Source organism: Saimiri boliviensis, chromosome 12 (genome assembly GCF_048565385.1).
Source record: "Saimiri boliviensis isolate mSaiBol1 chromosome 12, mSaiBol1.pri, whole genome shotgun sequence".
Lineage (NCBI taxonomy): Eukaryota > Metazoa > Chordata > Mammalia > Primates > Cebidae > Saimiri > Saimiri boliviensis.
Genome location: NC_133460.1, coordinates 87,187,189 through 87,206,691, shown reverse-complemented (window position 1 = coordinate 87,206,691; position 19,503 = coordinate 87,187,189). Strand labels below are relative to the sequence as shown.

Sequence of the window (19,503 nt, the reverse complement as noted above, 5' to 3'; positions counted from 1 at the left end):
CCTGCCATTTGGATGCCTGCTCTCAGCCACGTTCTTCTCTAGCCCTCTTCACTGAACACTTATCGTGAGCAGTTTCCCGTCACCAAAGGGCTTTACCTTCTGCAGAGAGCCAAGTCTCCTGTCCTAACTCTCCAGCTGTTCTCTCTGCTTGCCAGTGGACTTCACTGCCCCCTGCAGAAAGCATCCCTGAATTGCAGGTGCTAGAGACAAAAGGGTCACTTTCTGCTGAAAGAGCCAGTGACCTAGTCTGAGGGTGAATTTTCTTAGTTGAATGCCTGTATCAAATAGACTCTACTAAGAGTTTCAAAGCATTTAATGTACTTCTCTAAGTAGGATACAGACCCATGGAAGCTAAAGGAATTTGCTTCAAATCCTTCAGCAACATAGCAGGAGATGCATACCCCCTACCCCAACAAACCCTCTAGGTACTGTAATTGATTCCTCTACCACGGGCCACAGCACAGGACCCAGCTAAGGCAACTCATTTCTCAGGGCCTCTAAAATCTCAGAGAGATGGCTACCTCTCTACCTGAGTTGTTCTTCAGAAGTGGAAAACATTCTCTTAACTCAGGTGTTGGACGACTTTTGCAGTGAACAGCCAGAGATCAAGTATTTCAGGTTTTGAGGGTCATATCATTCTTGTTACAACTACTCAACCCCACTGCTGTAGCACAAAAGAAGCCCAGGTAATCCATGATGGGTATGGCTGTGTTCCAATATGATTTTACTTATAAAAACAGGTGGCTATCAGGATTTGGCCTGCAGGCTGAACTTGCCAACCTCTGCTCTTAGGGTTTCAGTCTTCCCTAAAAACATCCAGATTCATATATTGGCTAAATCACTTAAGTTTTAGGGCACAAACTCATTTCTAGGGACTGACCTGTTTTCCCTCAATGCAGCAGGAACATGATCTTTCAACTATTAATCTAAAATCTTGGGAAAGTGCAGAGAAATCAGGGGTTGTTTTGTCAGTATTACTAACAGATGGAAGTGAAAGTATTTCACAGATCCACAACAACCAGAAAAGAGGATGAATCAGGTTGAGGTCAAGAAAATCTCAGGAAAATTAAAAAGAGTGTGAGGGAGAAAAATGACATGAATATAAGCAGGCGGCTCCATTTGGCTTTTGTTAGCTGACTGGGGCAATAGACAGCTTAGTGAAACCAGGAAACAAGAGAGCTTGAGGCTGGGCCCAGTGGCTCATGCCTGTAAGTCCAGAATTTTGGGAGGCAATGGTGGGCAGATCACTTGAACCCAGGAGTTCAAGACCAGTGTGGCCAACATGGTGAAACCCCATCTCTACTAAAAATACAAAAATTAGCTGGGTGTAAAAATACAAAAATCTGTAATCCCAGCTACTCAGGAGTCTGAGGCATGAGGATAGTATTAACCCAGGAGTTGGAGGCTGCATTGAGTTGAGATTGCACCACTGCCCTTCAGCTTGGGTGACAGAGTGAGATTCTGTCTCCAAAAAAAAAGAGAGACAGCTCGACAGCTCTCATTGGTAATGATGGAGCACCTCTTTCCGGAAAGCTTTACTTGAGGAAAAGGTATTAAGACCACATACATCTGGGGCACGAGAGAAGAAAGCCAGGTGAGCTGTAGATAAGAAGCTACCTGCAGCCTAGTAACATCTTTCCTGGGGACATGCTCTGAGCGCCTCACCCAACTTTCCTGACTTTCTTCACTCATCTGCAGGGCAGAGGAAGCAAAGCTGATCTCCCTCTTGGATCTGAGAAGAGAGCCCTGTGGTGTGCTGCTGAGCATAGCAATGCTGAGGCTGCTAACACCCTCAAGAGAGAAGGGTCCCCTTCTTAGGCTGGAGAGTCCAGATACAGCAGGGCTTGAGGGAGGATTCTGCTGACTTCAAGACCCCAGGGACTGGAATGGCAGAGCTAAGAAGTATCCATGACCCTGAGGGCTGTGCTTGGACTGCTGCAGCAGGCCCTGTCCCTTCGGCAAATGAGCCACTCTCAAAATGCAGCTAAAGTCTCAAACACTTCAAATCCAAGTACATCTTAATTTAAGGAAAAAAAAAAAAAAAGGATTTCACTCTCTAAACTAGCCATTTCACCTTCCTCCTTAACATGTGTTCATTTTCTTTTCTTTTTTCTTTTTTTGAGGCAGGGTCTTGCTCTGTCGCCCAGGCTGGAGTGCAGTGGCAAGATCCTGGCTCACTGCAGCCTCAACCTCCTGGACTCAATCTATCCTCCCCTCTCAGCCTCCCACGTAGCTTAACATGCTTAACATGCTTTCACAGCTTTCCATTGCTCTAAAAATAAAATCCAGACTCTCTTGAGGCAAATGCACCCCACAACTTGCCTCAAGCCCAGCACTTTCCCATCCCTGCCAGGCCTCCAGCTATTCCTGAGCCCTCGCCTCTCCCTTACCTCCCTCCAGCTACATAAGTCTTCTTTTCGTTCCTCATCCTTCCCTTTTAGTAATCATACAGAATCAAATATTTATTTGCTTATTTTTTCAATGTCTGTCTCCACTGGCTAAAGGCAGTGGAAAGTTTGTTCCACACAGCTTGCCTAGCATTTGACAGAGCCTCAGGTATGAAGCAGGCACTTAAATAAAATAACTATAACTGATGAAAAAGCTCCTTTTCCCCAAGTCCTCTCTCTTCATCTAAAATGAACCCTTGGCAGCTGCAGAAAGTTCTCCAGGGCCCGTCACCTCCCTACTGCCTCACATCAAAAGGGGCAATATCAACCAGTACCTTCCTCACCAGACTACCCACTGCACAGGATAAATAAGAGAGGGTAAGTGCCTAAGATAATTTGGTGCTCAGTATCTACTGTTTTGTTTTTTGATATGGAGTCTGGAGTCTTGCTGTGTCACTCAGGCTGGAGTGCAATGGTGCAACCTCGGCTCACTGCAACCTCCGCCTCCTGGGTTCAAGCAATCTCATGCTTCAGCCTCCTGAGTAGCTGGGATTACAGATACGTGCCACCATGCTGGCTAATTTTTGTATTTCCAGTAGAGACAGGATTTCACCATGTTGCTCAGCTTGGTCTTGAACTCCTGACCTCAAGTGATCCATCCGCTTAGGCCTCCTAAAGTGTTGGAATTACAGGCATGAGCCACCACACCTGGCCAATACCTACTGTTTTATTTACTTACTTTTAACTATAGAAAAGCAAGTTTTAAAAAATGGCTTCGGCCGGGCGCGGTGGCTCAAGCCTGTAATCCCAGCACTTTGGGAGGCCGAGGCGGGTGGATCACGAGGTCAAAAGATCGAGACCATCCTGATCAACATGGTGAAACCCCGTCTCTACTAAAAATACAAAAAATTAGCTGGGCATGGTGGCGCATGCCTGTAATCCCAACTACTCAGGAGGCTGAGACAGGAGAATTGCCTGAACCCGGGAGGCGGAGGTTGCGGTGAGCCGAGATCGCGCCATTGCACTCCAGCCTGGGTAACAAGAGCGAAACTCCGTCTCAAAAAAAAAAAAATGGCTTCAACAGGAAAAGACTGAACCACATCTGTTAACTTTTAGAAAGGCAGGAGGAGGCAAAGCCCAAGAAAACTCTACAATTCATTGAGGTTCCTTATGTTAAAACATGACCTGCTATCAATATCTACCAGTCTCTCTGAGTTACAGAGGCAGGCTGCGTCCCTCAGCACTTTGAACTTCAGAGACAGTAAGCATGATGGATGGATTCCAGGGCAACTCTAAACTGTGCAACACACTGTATAAGGCTTGCTGGCCGGGCGCAGTGGCTAACCTATAATCTCTCTACTTTGGGAGGCCAAGGTGGGCAGATCACTTAAGCCCAGGAGCTCAAGACCAGCCCAGGCAACATGGCGAAATCCTGTTTCACACAAAATATAAAAATTAGCTGGGCATGGTGGCATGCACCTGTATTCCCAGCTACTTGGGAGGCTGAGGTAGTAGGATCAACTGAGCCCGGGAGATCAAGGCTGCAGTGAGCTGTGATCACACCACTGGACTCCAGCCTGAACAACAGAGCGAGACCCCATCTCAAAAAAAAAAAAAAAAAAAAGCTTGCTGATCTTTCCTAACCCCAAATGCATGCCATGTAGTGTATATGAACCAATCTCTCTGGCCAAGGAACCTAAGAAGGGTGACCTATTCTAAAGGTCTCAGTAAATATTTTGTTCCTATAAAAACACTAATACAATAAATACTTAACTGAAAAAAAAAAAAAAAACAACAACAAAAAACACTGCCCAATAAATACTTAACTGAAAAAAACAAACAAACAAACAAAAACAAAACGCTGCCCAATAAATACTTAACTGAAAAAGCAAAACAAAAACAAACAAACAAACAAAAACACTAATAGGCTGGGTATGTTGGCTCACGCCTGTAATCCCAGCACTTTGGGAGGCTGAGGTGGGCAGAGCACTTGAGGTTAGGAGTTCGAGACCAGTCTGGCCAACATGGTGAAACCCTGTCTCTACTAAAAATACAAAAATTAGACAGATGTGGTGACTCATGCCTCTAATTCCAGCTACTCAGGAGGTTGAGGCAGGAGAATCACTTGAACCTGGGCGGCAGAGGTTGCAGTGAGCCAAGATCTCACCAGTGCATTCCAGCCTGGGTGACAAAGCAACACTCTGTCTCAAACAATACACACAAACAAAAACAACCACTTTTATATAACAATCCTTCTAATGTTTGTGGAAAATAATGATAACAATTTACTGGATGGTCCCAACAGTATTATCTGAATATCATATTCATTCATCTAATTTCCCCTTCATTTTAAAAATCCTTTAGCAATGGTTACTAACATGTAAAAGGTTCACTTCTCCTAACCCAGTGATCCCACTTCGAGGAATTTATCCTGCAGAAATACTTTGGCAAGGGTACAAAGATGTACATATATAAGGATGCTCACTGCAGCTTTGTGAAAGGAAAAAATTAGAAATGACCCAAATGCCTAACAATAGAAGAATGGTTAAATAAAGTACATTATACGTAGGCACTAAAAAAGTGTTGCATTAAAAAGAACACACTGACAGGGAAAGATGTCCAAATGATAGTAAGTTTAAAAAGCAAAGTGAGGCCGGGCGCGGTGGCTCAAGCCTGTAATCCCAGCACTTTGGGAGGCCGAGGTGGGTGGATCACAAGGTCGAGAGATCGAGACCAACCTGGTCAACATGGTGAAACCCTGTCTCTACTAAAAATACAAAAAAAAAAATTAGCTGGGCATGGTGGCGCGTCCCTATAATCCCAGCTACTGAGGAGGCTGAGGCAGGAGAATTGCCTGAACCCAGGAGGCGGAGGTTGCGGTGAGCCGAGATCGCGCCATTGCACTCCAGCCTGGGTAACAAGAGCAAAACTCTGTCTCAAAAAAAAAAAAAAAAGCAAAGTGAAAAACAGTATGAAAAGCATAGCCCATTTTTACAAAATAATGCAAATTCTTTGTTTTTTGAGACGAGTCTTGCTCTCTTGTCCAGGCTGGAGTGCAGTGGTGTGCTCCCAGCTAACTGCAACCTCCGCCTCCTGGGTTCCAGCAATTCTTATGCTTCAGCCTCCCAAGTAGCTGGGATTACAGGCATGAGCTACCATGCCCGGCTAATTTTTGTATTTTTTTTTTTAGTAGAGATGGGGGTTTCACCATGTTGGCCAGGCTGGTCTTGAACTTCTGACCTCAAGTTATCTGCCCACCTCAGCCTCCCAAAGTGCTGGGCTTACAGGCATGAGCCACCGTGTCTGGCCAAAAATACTGCTAATTCTATCCAGACATATGCATGGCAAAGAAAACCTGGAAAGAGGAACAACCAAAGTTTTCTCTGTGAGGGAATGAATTATGAAGGATTTTCACCTTGTATGTCAGATTTTCTAAGTTTCAATTTTATAATGAGCAAGTATTTCTTTTATAAACAGGGGAAGGGAAGAAAATGTTAAAACAAACAAACAAACAAAAAACCTCTGTTAGCGTTAGAGTCTGTCAGTACCCCAGGATTGGATCAGCCATGAGCTCCGATGGCCTGGGAGAGATCCCTACTCATGCAGTGCCATCTCAGCTCCCCACCTGGGCCCAAATCACAAATTGAGCTGACTCAGCACATGTCATGAGGTTGCCATTAAACAGCAGCAAGCGAAGGCACTTCGATTTCCAGTGTCAGTTACAAGGTTGGGTGATATGTTTTTCGTAAAAATGCAAATGAAATTGCCTTGGAATTTGTGGTTAAGGCCTACCAATGGCAGGACTGAGAGATGATAGCCTCTCTCCAGCAGAATTCTAAAGCACAGCTCAGAAATCAAGCTCTGCTGAGTTGGGGAATGGTTTCTTTCTAATGAAACCCAGAGGACAGCGGGCAGGGGAACAGTCCCTGGCAATCTGAGAAGAATAAGCTGATCATAAAATGAAAGGGGAAGAGGGAAGTAAGAAAAACTGGCTGCAAAGCAGGATAGACAGACACAGAAGTGTCTACTGGTGAAGTTACTGATACATTTACTGTAAAACTTTCCAAACGACTCATGCCACAGGCTAGATTTGTTTGTAAATCTGCCATAGCAGGTGAAATGACAGCCATTCTGTCCTCATGACTGGAACATTCTCTTCCCAGTGTCTTGACCAATATGAAAGGTTCCCCTGATCTCAGGCAGGGCTGGGGCTTCTCAGGGGGAAGTGTTTTGCCATTCCCCTCCTAACTAACAGAACCCCAATTTTGTTTTTCTGCCTTTTCCTGGTCATTCCCTGGTCATTCATGGAGCTAGGCCCATTCCCAGCCAATATCATCCTTGACCTAACTCTAGCCAATGAGATGCAAAGAGGACACCAAACAGGGTGATTCTATGGAGGCTGTGGTTCATCTTTAAGGGACACAGGACAGAAATATCTCTTACTGCCTGTAGACTCTGTCAAGGGTGATCAGGATGCTAGGATCATGGCAGCCATCTCTGGAACATGATGAAACTAGTTAGACAAAGTGCTGAGGAGGGCAGAGAAGTTAAGAACCATTCAGGTCCTGACAATATCGTTGAATAGATGACAGCCAACCCTGGAACTGCCCCTCCTCCAGATGGCTTGCCATAAAAGGTAAGTGCCCTTATTGTTAGGCCACTCTGGTCAGGGTGTTCTATTACTTGTAGTCAAAACCATCTCAACACATACAAGACAGAACAGAAGCGGCCTGCTCCATCGACACCTTCTCTAATAATCTGACTTCCAAGCTTAACTGCACACCATGATTACTGAGGTATGAGATGTCCCTACAGCCCTGTGGCAGCAACTGATTTTGCTGTGCAAACCTAGGCTATCCTTCTGCCAGTGCTTAGTCTTTGCTTTAGAGGACTTCTCTCCCATTCCATGTACTTGGAAGTAAACAGCAGAGGGGAGACTTTCAATATAAATCCTGGTGTTTCATCTGGACCACTGCCACCAACCAGGTGCTCACATGTCCCAGACAGAATGAATCTGTGTCCTATCCCAGAACTGATGCAGAAATGTTCAAAGTTTAAAGCCTTGGATGGGCACAGTGGCTCACACATGTAATCCTAGCACTTTGGGTGGCTGAACTGGGTAGATCACTTGAGCCTAGGAGTTCAAAACCAAAAACTGGGCAACAGCAAGACCTTGTCTCTAGAAAAAATTTAAAAACTAGCTGAGTGTGGTGGTGTGCACCTGTAGTTGTAGCTACTCAGGAGGCTGAAATGGGAATATCATTTGAGCCCAGAAATTCAAGGCTGCAGTGAAGTAGGAAGGTGCCACTATACTCTAGCCTGGGTGACAAAGCGAGACCCCTGTCTCAACAATCAAATAAAAAAACAGGCCAGGTGTGGGGCTCACACCTGTAATCCCAGCACTTTGGAAGGCTACAGTGGGTGGATCACCTGAGGCCAGGAGTTCGAGACCAGCTTGGACAACATGGTAAAACCCTGTCTCTACTAAAAATACAAAAGTTTGTGGGGCGTGGTTGTGCACACTTGTGGTCCCAGCTACTCCAGAGGCTGAGGCAGGAGAACTGCTTGGGAGTTGAAGGTGCAGTGAGCCGAGACTGCACCACTGCATTCCAGCCTGAGCGAGAGAGCAAGACTCCACCTCAAAAAAAAAAAAAAAAAAAAAAAAAAAAAATCAGTAAACAAACAAACAAAAAACCACCAAAGTTAAAAGCTCTGTGCCTGCTGGGACTACAAACTGAGATAAACTGAAACTAGGAATGATGGTGCTCATCTCCCCAATGGTGGCACGTGGGGAGAGTCTACGGAACAAGATCAACATACAGAGTCACAGCTATCGTCATAGCCCAGAGGACCCCACTGAACATATAGATCAAGCCACACCTGAAACCTTGTTGTCCCAGTCACCTGAGGCAATAAAGCCTGTTTTTTGTTTGTTTGTTTGTTTTTTATTTAAGACAGGGTCTGGCTTTGTTGTCCAAAGTGGAGTGCAGTTGTGTGATCGTGGCTCACTGCAGCCTTGACCTCCCTGGCTCAAGTGATCCTCTTACCTCAGCCTCCCAAATAGCTGGGACTACAGATGCATGTCACCATGCTTGGCTAATTTTTTTTTTTTTTTTAAAGACAGGGTCTCACCATGTTGGCCAGGATGGTCTCGATCTCCTGACCTCGTGATCCACCCGCCTTGCCCTCCCAAATTACTGAGGCCAAAACAAATGAAAAAGGGAACACAGAGAAAAAGAAGACGCAGCATAAAACAGCACACGCCACTGCACCCGGCCCTGCTTGGCTAATTTTTCAGTATTTTTACTCTACCTCTGTGGGGATTCACCATGTTGCCCAGGCTGGTCTCAAACTCCTGGGCTCAAGCAATGTGTCTGCCTCACTGCCTCAGCTTCCGAAGTATTGGGATTACAGGTGTGAGCCACCATGCCTGGCCCTGTTATTGTTTAAGGTAGTTTGAGTTGGGTTTCTGACATTTTTTTCCCTTTTTTGTTTAAGAGACAGGGTCTTGATCTATCAGCCAGACTGACTGTAGTGGCATGATCACAGCTAGCTGCAGCCTTGACCTCCTGGGCTCAAATGATCTTCCTGACTCAGCCTCCCAAGTAGCTGGGATCACAAGTGCATACTACCACACCCAGCTAATTTTTTTTTTTATTTTATTTTGAGATGGAGTCTCACTCTGATGCCCATGTTGAAGTGCAGTGGTGTAACCTCTGCCTCCCGGGTTCAAGTAATTCTCCATTCTCATGCCTTAGCCTCCCAAGTAGCTGGGATTACAGGCATGCACCACCATGCCCAGCTAATTTTTTGTATTTTTAGTAGAGATGGGGTTTCACCATGTTGGCCAGGCTGATCTTGAACTTCTAACCTCAAGTGATCTGCCTGTCTAGGCCTCTCAAAGTGCTGGGATTACAGTTATGAGTCACTGTGCCCCATCTATTTTCTTATAACTAGAAGAATCTTAACTAAAAATCACCCTAATCTAACCACATCTAGCCACGTCTAGAAGCCTTCACTCCCTCTGGGTTCTCCTCATTCTCAGATCTCTCTCATTTCAACTTCCTTATCTCTCCAGCTTAGCTTCCACCTCTGCGCAAACCTACCAGAGGGTAGCTGTCCACCAGCAGGTCAGGGCTGTTATAGAAGTCATCTGAGTCATGCTTCAGAGCAGGCCTCCAAGGCTGCCTCATACAGCTCCATGGCTGGGTGTGGGCCTCTCCACCCCTACCCTGCACGAACCAGAGCCTCATCATTCCCCTTTCATTCGCCTCCCACTGCCTTGATGCTATTTCCAAGGCTGGGTTGTAGGACTGTGGATGTTACTTAGATCTGGAAAAGCAGGTTTAAACAGTCCACTTACTTAATTATACTGCTCAGCAAGTTCTCACATGCAAATGCATGGGTGGATGCTCCCCATAAACTCACTAAGTTTAAGGTAGACAGCACAAGTGAGGCAAGACCATCAAACAGAATTATGCTATATGCTATATAGGCAGGTATATCTGTGTACATATCAAACATAAATGACACATGTTCTGTACAGTATGTATACGTGTAACTCTTGTAGCATGTAACCACACGGGGTAGAGTAATGCCTACAAGTCACAAAGGAGGTGCTCTGCAGCAGCAGCTGAGGCTCTGCTCTGAGAAAACCTGATAGGCCTACACCCAATCTTATAAAATATTTACAATAAAGGGCAATTACTCATACTATAAAAAGATTCTTGGCCAGGTATGGTGGCTTACACCTGTAATCCCAGCACTTTGGGAGGCCGAGGTGGGCAGATCATAGGTCAAGAGATTGAGACCATCCTGGCCAACATGGTGAAACCCTGTCACTACTAAAAATACAAAAATTAGCTGGGTATGGTGGCATGCGCCTATTGCCCCAGCTACTCAGGAGGCTGAGGCAGGAGAATCATTTGAATCCAGGAGGTGTAGGTTGCAGTGAAACGAGATTGGACCACTGCACTCCAGGCTGGCAAGAGAGCAAGACTCCGTCTCAAAAAAAAAAAAAGATTCTTCACCATATTAAGAGATTTACTACAAGGTCCCACTAAACTGAATGAGCTCTAATGGACTTAGAATAGGGTTTGATTTGCATAAGACTTCACAGGCAACTGTGTAAATTAACTACAAAAAAACAAGGAGCCACATCTGAACTTAATGTTTTTGGCTATATAATACAATGTACAAAATAAGGCAATTTTATTTGTATCAATATCACCGATTTTCTGTGTAAGATAATGCCTCCAGGCCGGGCGCGGTGGCTCAAGCCTGTAATCCCAGCACTTTGGGAGGCCGAGGCGGGTGGATCACGACGTCAACAGATCGAGACCATCCTGGTCAACATGGTGAAACCCCGTCTCCACTAAAAATACAAAAAATTAGCTGGGCATGGTGGCACGTGCCTGTAATCCCAGCTACTCAGGAGGCTGAGGCAGGAGAATTGCCTGAACCCAGGAGGCGGAGGTTGCGGTGAGCCGAGATCGCGCCATTGCACTCCAGCCTGGGTAACAAGAGTGAAACTCTATCTCAAAAAAAAAAAAAAAGATAATGCCTCCAAATGTCATCATGTCAGCTGAGGCCACACATCTGATTTAGGGACAAGCAAGACATTTCCTAATAGTTTTGCTGTTAAATAGGGTCATTACTGTCATTGAAAAAAAAAAAGACCAAGGTACCCACCTTCTTGATTCATATAAAGTTTTAAAAGACTGAATAATGATAATGATAATGGGGTTTCACCATGTTGGCCAGGCTGATCTTGAACTCCTAACCTCAAGTGATCTGCCTGTCTAGGCCTCCCAAAGTGCTGGGATTACAGGTATGAGTCACTGTAAAACTTATATAGTACTTACTGCATACTAGGCATGTTCTAAGTGTTTTACAGGTATTAACTCACTTCATCCTCTCAATAACTTCATGTGGTAACTATTATCACTGCTTCATAGCTGAGCAAATGGACATACGTGTTGCTCAAGGAGGCAGTAACTGACTGAGCCAATATGAATGCAGGCTGTCTGGGTCAGGAGGCCATGCTCTTAAACCGCCACACCATGCTGCTGCCTTGATCTGGCAGTCACAGGCAGATGGAGAACAGTTCAGGCGAGAGGAGTGGAAATGGGGGCCTACTTAGGCTATTAGCAATGAGTTCAGGCACGCAGTGCTAAGGACCTAACTATGCAGTGAAATCAAACAAAAGAAAAAAAAGAGTGGTATTGTTGGAAGTCGGGAGAGGGTAAGAGTATTGGAGACATATAAAAGGAGACATAGAGATGTTTCTGGAGAACTGGTTTGTTTCACAGTTTAGGTGCTAGTTACATGGATGTAGATAGTTTGTGGAAACTCATCAAGCTATACAGCTATATGTACGTTTTTTTGTTTCATTTTGGACAAAGTTTTGCTCTTGCTGCCCAGGCTGGTGTGTAATGGCGTGATCTCAGCTCACTGCAACCTCTGCCTCCTGGGTTCAAGTGATTCTCCTGCCTCAGCCTCCTGAGTAGCTGGCATTACAGGTACCCACCACTACCACACCCAGCTAATTTTTATATGTTTAGTAGAGACGGGGTTTCACCATGTTGGCCAGGCTGGTCTGAAACTCCTGACCTCAGGTGATCCAGCTGCCCTGGCCTCCCAAAGTGCTGGGATTACAAGCATGAGCTATCACACCTGGACTGTTGCCTTTTTTTTTTCCCTTTTGATGGAGTTTTACTCTTGTTGACCAGGCTGGAGTGCAGTGGCATAATCTCGGCTCACTGCAACCTCTGCCTTCCGGTTTCAAGTGATTCTTCTGCCTCAGCCTCCTGAGTAGCAGGGATTACAGGCACCCACCACCACACCCAGCTAATTTTTATATTTTTAGTAGAGACAAGGTTTCACCATGTTGGTCAGGCTGATCTCGAACTCCTGACCTCGTGATCTGCCCACCTCAGTTTCCCAAAGTGCTAGAATTATGGGCATGAGCCACCAGGCCCGGCCTTTTTTTGGTTTTCTTTTTCTTTTGAGACAGGGTTTCACTCTGTCATCCAGGCTGGAGTGCAATGGTGCCATTAGTACTCACTGCTGCCTGTACCTTCCAGGCTTATGCACAATCCTCCCACCTCAGCCTCCTGAGTAGCTGGGACCACAAGCACGCATCACCACAATGGCTAGGTTTTATTTTTGTAGAGACAGAGTCTCCTTATGTTGCCTAGGCTAGTCTTGAACTCCTAGGCTTACGCCAACCTCCCACCTTGGCCTTCTAAAGTGCTGGATTGCAGGCATAAGCCATTGTGTCTGGTCAAGAGCTGCCATTCAGAGCTACACTGTTTGGGTTCAAATTTGCCTTTATACCCACTAGAGGTGCGATCTTGAATATGCAGCTCAACCTGTCTGTGTTGTCTTGCTTTCTGCAACTGAAAAGCTGGCATATCACAGTGCCTAATTCATAAGCTTGTCCACATAGTCCATGGTCACTTGAACTGGCATGCAGAGCACAAGTCCAAATGTTAGTCTTATTCTCATCATCATTTAGGCTCATAGCCATGGTCTCCTATCTTAAATCAGTTACCATTTACTTTTCTTTATAATTTTCCCATTATTTAAATAATTCATTATTATTTCCTGCCATATTCTAAAAAAAAATTTAAAGTAGATTTGTTTTACCTGTCTTTTTTTTTGTCAATAGTTATCATTAGTTTATTATTAAAAGAGAGATATGGAAATTATTTATATGATGAAAGATTTTAGAACTTCAGTGGAATGGGCAGCTTCATGGTGATGCCATTTCAAGAGTGATTTATCTCAGTCTACGTACTTTCCAAGAATGTTACCATCACTAAATAGGAAATAATCCTTGTCATCTAGAACTACTTTGGTGCCTCCATATCCTGGAAGAACTTTATTTCCATTTTCATGCTAACTGGTCGAACCTCTCCACCCTTTCCTTTAGAACCTGATCCAACAGCGACTACTGTTTTCGCAATACTTTTCCTTGAGATTTTACTGGCAGCATAATGCCTCCTTTGGTTATAGTTTCAGCAGCACTTCTTTCAACCAATACACAAAGAGTGGAAGAAACTTTCTTTTTTTTTTTTTTTTTTTTTTGAGACGGAGTTTCGCTCTTGTTACCCAGGCTGGAGTGCAATGGCGCGATCTCGGCTCACCGCAACCTCCGCCTCCTGGGCTCAGGCAATTCTCCTGCCTCAGCCTCCTGAGTAGCTGGGATTACAGGCACGTGCCACCATGCCCAGCTAATTTTTTTGTATCTTTAGTAGAGACGGGGTTTCACCATGTTGACCAGGATGGTCTCGATCTCTCGACCTTGTGATCCACCCGCCTCAGCCTCCCAAAGTGCTGGGATTACAGGCTTGAGCCACCGCGCCCGGCTGAGTGGAAGAAACTTTCTAAACGCTTGTCCTGCCATGACTCCCTCCACCTCAGACTCGTGCTCTGCTCTGGCGCACTGCCACAAGGTGAGGCCTGCAGCCCGGCCCTCGTGACATCTTAAAAAGCTCACCTGGCCGGGCGCGGTGGCTCAAGCCTGTAATCCCAGCACTTTGGGAGGCCGAGACAGGTGGATCACGAGGTCAAGAGATCGAGACCATCCTGGTCAACATGGTGAAACCCCATCTCTACTAAAAATACAAAACATTAGCTGGGCATGGTGGCGCGTGCCTGTAATCCCAGCTACTCAGGAGGCTGAGGCAGGAGAATTGCCTGAACCCAGGAGGCGGAGGTTGTGGTGAGCCGAGATCGCGCCATTGCACTCCAGCCTGGGTAACAAAAGCAAAACTTTGTCTCCAAAAAAAAAAAAAAAAAAAAGCTTACCTTACCTGTTATTCAAATAGTATAATCATGTTACAGAAAATCTGGAAAACAGAAAGTCAAGTATTACACTTTTAAGAGTGTAGTCACCCTTTCTTGTTCTGATGTGCCTAAAGTGATCTGCAGACACAAACTATAGCAGGCACATTATAACCACCATAAGCAGGGCCATCAGGTACAGAAAGGGCCTGCAGAGCACATACTAGTCAACGTATACTCAACAAACAGCCACAACTTTTATTTTATTTTGAAAATTTCCAATCCTAGGCTGGGCGCGGTGGCTCATGCCTGTAATCCCAGCACTTTGGGAGGCCGAGGCGGGTGGATCACGAGGTCAAGAGATCGAGACCATCCTGGTCAACATGGTGAAACCCCGTCTCTACTAAAAATACAAAAATTAGCTGGGCATGGTGGCGCACGCCTGTAGTCCCAGCTACTCGGGAGGCTGAGGCAGGAGAATTGCTTGAACCCAGGAGGCGGAGGTTGCGGTGAGCCGAGATCGTGCCATTGCACTCCAGCCTGGGTAACAAGAGCAAAACTCCATCTCAAAAAAAAAAAAAAAAAAAAAAAAAAAAAAAAGAAAATTTCCAATCCTATAGAAAAGTTAAAAGAACGATGCAATGAATACCTAAATGCCATTCACCTAGCTTCACAAGTTGCTACATTTCACCACATTTGCTTTATCTTCTCTTCACACACAGATATTTTATTTTTTGACAACTAAATCAATTGAATCATTTGACAATTAAGTTAAAGACATCAGGTCATTTTATCCATTAATACTTTAGCCTTTATCTCCTAGCAACAGGGACATTATCCTGTATAACCATAATACCATAATCACATCCAGGGAATTGCACAGTAGTACAGTACTATTAAGTAATACACAGTATTTTTCCAGTTGTCCTTAAAAGCTCATATTTTTCCAATTGTCCTTTAAAAAGACCTTAAAGCTCATATTTTTTCAATTGTTCTTAAAAAATGACCTTTTCTTTTTTCCCCAATTCAGGATCTAATCAAGGATCAAATAGTGCATTTAAACTGCTGTTTCCTTAAATGTAGAATAGCCCCTGCCCCTTGTCTTTTCATGTCTTTCATGGCATTGGAGTGTGTGTGTGTGTGTGTGTGTGTGTGTGTGTGTGTATTTCTTTTTTTCTTTTCTTTTCTTTTTTTTAAGGTAGGGTCTCACTGTGTTGCCCAGCTTGGAATGTGGTGGTGTGATCATGGCTCACTGCAGCCTCAACCTCCTAGGAACAAGTGGTCTTCCTACCTCAGCCTCCCAAGTAGCTGGGCTATAGGCATGCCATCTTGCCTGGCTAATCTTTAATTTATGGGGTCCTGCTTCATTGCTCAGGCTGGTCTCAAACTCCTGAACTCATGAGAGCCTCCTGGTTCAGCCTCTCAAAGTGCTGGGATTATAGCATTGACATTTTTCAAGAATATAAGCATTTGTCTTGTAAAGTGCCTCACAATCTGGATTTATCTGTTTATAATTTGATTCAGGTTAAACATTTTTGGGAAAATGCTATTTAGCTGATATTACATACCTTATATTGCAACACATAAGAAGGTACATAATAATAATTTGTTCCATTACTGTTATGTTTCACAACTATTGTGAAATATTATTTATATATATATATATATATATAATTTTGAGATGGAGTCTCACTCACCCAGGCTGGAGTGCAGAAGTGCAATCTTGGTTCATAGCAACCTCCGCCTCCCAGGCTAATTTTTTTTTTTTTTTTTTTTTTTTTTTTTTTTGAGACAGAGTTTCGCTCTTGTTACCCAGGCTGGAGTGCAATGGCACGATCTCGGCTCATCGCAACCTCCGCCTCCTGGGTTCAGGCAATTCTCCTGCCTCAGCCTCCTGAGTAGCTGGGACTACAGGCACGCACCACCATGCCCAGCTAATTTTTTGTATTTTTAGTAGAGACGGGGTTTCACCACATTGACCAGGATGGTCTCGATCTCTTGACCTCGTGATCCACCTGCCTCGGCCTCCCAAAGTGCTGGGATTACAGGCTTGAGCCACCGCGCCCGGCCGTAATTTTTTTTTTTTAAAGACGGGGTTTCACCATGTTGGTCGGGCTGATCTTGAACTCCCGACCTCAGGTGATCCGCCCGCCTTGGCCTCCAAAGTGCTTGGATCACAGGCGTGAGCCACTATGCCCGGACTGTTTTTGTTTTGTTTTGTTTTGTTTTTTCCAGGTTAATTTTTGTATTTTCAGTAGAAACGGGGTTTCACCATGTTGGCCAGGCTGGTGTTGAACTCTGTCCTCAGCTGATCTGCCTGCCTCGGCCTCCCAAAGTGCTGGGATTACAGGTGTGAGATACTGTGCCTGGCCTGCCCTAGTTTCACTTCTGGCTACCTCAACTAGAGCCTTGCAGGAAGGTTTGGAAATCAGCATATTGACAAGCTCCTCTTGGGGGTCAATGGGCAGCCAGATTTAGGAAATCCTGCTTAGAGAAGACCCACTGTAGCCTCCATGAGGGGACCATCCCACAGGGTACACAATGGTAGGTGGTAGTTATGGATCTGACCCATGTGCCAACAACTGACTCCCACAGGTGTGAAATGTGGGCAGACGGGTTCAACCTAGACAGGTCTATTGTACCCCAAATGTATGACCTACTCAAGGTTTAAAAAAAGAAGTCACTGTAACTAGAGAAGCTACCAGATCTATGGCTCTCTAAATTTAGTCTCTACCAGAAGCACCAAGGAACACCACTCCCAAAGATTCTGAGTCAGACATCTGCAATGGGGGCCTAGGAATATGTGTTTGCAACAAGCTCTCCAGGTAGTTGAGGCAGGTGGTAGAAGGACCATCCTTTGAGAGACACAGGCTTGCTCTGCACTTTATCCATGATAGTCCAAGAGCAAAAGAGTTGGGGAAAAGTATCTTGGCCTTCATTTTAAGTCTACTTACAAAACCAAAGAAATAAAATCTGAGGTCAGATGGGAAACGCTTCTGAGCAATTAGCCACACAGAAATATATCTTATCAGATGATATGAAAGAAATCCTCCAGGAAGCACAAGGGTGCAGGGTGGCAGAACGTAACACAGAACTTGCTGCTGGAGGGCACAGGGGAGTACCCATCTCTGCCATAGCCCAATTGGCTTTCCACCCATGAAACACTAGGGAAAACAAGCCACCCTCATGGCAGAATTGGGCCCACTCCCAGAAAAGGCCACTCCACAGACGTGAAAATATACCTGCTAGTACTCAAAGTCAACCAAGCTCATAGCAAAAGGACCAGCACAGCAGACAGCCCTGGGCTCCTACCTGACTGGAACACATATCGCGCCAAGCCCTGCATTAACTCTGCGGGCCACGTTGGTGGGGCAGACTCCCCAGTTTCTCTCTTCAGACGAAAGGTCAACTCAAAGCCAAAACCACTAGGTCCATCTGTTCCTGTAAACCTGAAAGACATAAAAAGCAAATGTTTTAAGCTCTGATACCTAAAGAAAAACACTGTCTTGAAAATCTAAATTTCTCCCCCTTTTTATGATGACCTCGGTATCCAAACCCTCTATTCAGAGGAGTATCCCAGGATGTAAGCCTTGTTGGGAGGGAACATCAAAAGCCCATAAGGAACAAGAACTATTGTCTTGTCCTCCTGCCAGCTCTGGGTATATGGATGTGACCTTGGCCTGGCCACGTTCTACTGCTGGCACTCTAAATTAAGAGTTCCAAATTTTGTGGCTCTGGAACATTCCTTTCTGGATGATTGAGGCAACACTGCTGAAAATCTCCCTTGTTCATGCTCCATATTCCTTCAAGCTGTTAATAGGCATCTACTTTGTTTGCTAAGGAAACATGTCCTATGAGCCACAAGGCTATATGCTCTGTGATATGGTTTGGCTCTGCGTTCCCACCCAAATCTCATCTCAAATCGTAATCCCCATAGTTCCCATGCGCCAAGGGAGGAACCAGGTGGGAGATGACTGGATCGTGGGGGCAATTTCCCCCATGCTGTTCTTGTATAATGAGTGAGTTCTCACAAGATCTGATAGGTTTATAAGGCAGTTTTCCCTGCTCTTGCCCACTCTCTTTTGCCTGCCGCCCTCTTCCTCTTCCATCATGACTGTAAGTTTCCTGAGGCCTCCCCAGCCATGTGGAACTGTGAGTCAATTAAACCTCTTTTCTTTATAAATTACCCAATCTCAGGTATGTCTTTCTAGCAGTGTGAGAACGGACTAATAGACTCTGTGAGAATGAGACGCTTTCTCTACTCCCACCTCCACTGTGATAAGGGTACAACCTTGGGGGGCACTGGCTGGCCTCCAAACTCAGCATTTGTGGACAGGTCCCAAGGCAGATTCCAAATACTGGGTGGGACCATATTCTTCCTGAAACTCAGCACCCAACACACACTCCTCAATTACCAGATGCTCTTCCTGAAACTTGGCACTCCACATGCACTCTTCAATTGCTGGAACCCTAGAAAAGCATGGGTTGCCCTCCCTTCCCATCCCTCAGTGACCCAGAATGATAAGGATGACTGCTTCTGTGGCTACAACTCATTAAAGAGACAATGAGAGAAGGCAGGAGTCCCTGCCTCCTTGTTTGCAGGAAACACTCAGGAGCCCCAAGTCTCAGGGAAGTCCCTGAAAGGGATTTCATCAGAGAGAGCAATGATGTGGATCAGAGAGCAGGGCCTGGGTGGCACGGTGCCACACCTCAGGTAAGGGAAGCATCCAGGGAGAGCTACACGATGCTTGCCAGCATGGGAAGGTTAAAATTAAAATACATTCATGATATAATTTTCAGTAATTATAACTTGTACAAACATGAGCCACAATGATTATACACATGTAAACTCATCAGCATACAAATACAAACCATAAACTAAGATAACAGCCAACCAAGCCCCTGGAACAGGCGATCATAGGTGAGAATTCGCAAGGGCCGACAATGCAGTCAATGCCCAACCCTGGAATTCCACATGGCATCTTTCCTTCATCATCATCATCACCCCTGAGAGGCAAGGCCAGGAGATGGGATAGAAAAAGATTCCCAAGTCTCAGAAGCCTAGTTTTCTGTGCCTGGGTGAACCCAGATCCTCTTGCACTTTGCAGGGAAAGATCACCTCTGAGAAGCTAAGTTCTCTAATGGATTAAAAAGGAATCATCAGAAGTTATCATGATCAAGCCCTATGCATGTATGTATGTATATATGTATGTATCTATAGCTATCTATCTATCTATCATCCATCTATTTTCTTGAGACAGGGTCTCACTCTGTTACTCAGGCTGGAGTGTAGTGGTGTGATCTTCAGCTCACTGCAGCTGTGAAC

General features: G+C 45.2%; 1 protein-coding gene across 3 annotated transcripts in view; it reads right to left on the bottom strand.

Moving 5' to 3' along the window:
* SUFU (SUFU negative regulator of hedgehog signaling) overlaps nucleotides 1-19,503 on the bottom strand; it is a 133,116-nt gene that overhangs the window by 67,659 nt on the left and 45,954 nt on the right. For all 3 annotated transcript variants that reach the window (XM_010333128.3, XM_039465238.2, XM_010333129.3), the window contains exon 3: nucleotides 17,490-17,626. In XM_010333128.3, coding sequence (XP_010331430.2) covers nucleotides 17,490-17,626 — 137 coding nt within the window. The remainder of the gene's footprint in view (nucleotides 1-17,489; nucleotides 17,627-19,503) is intronic.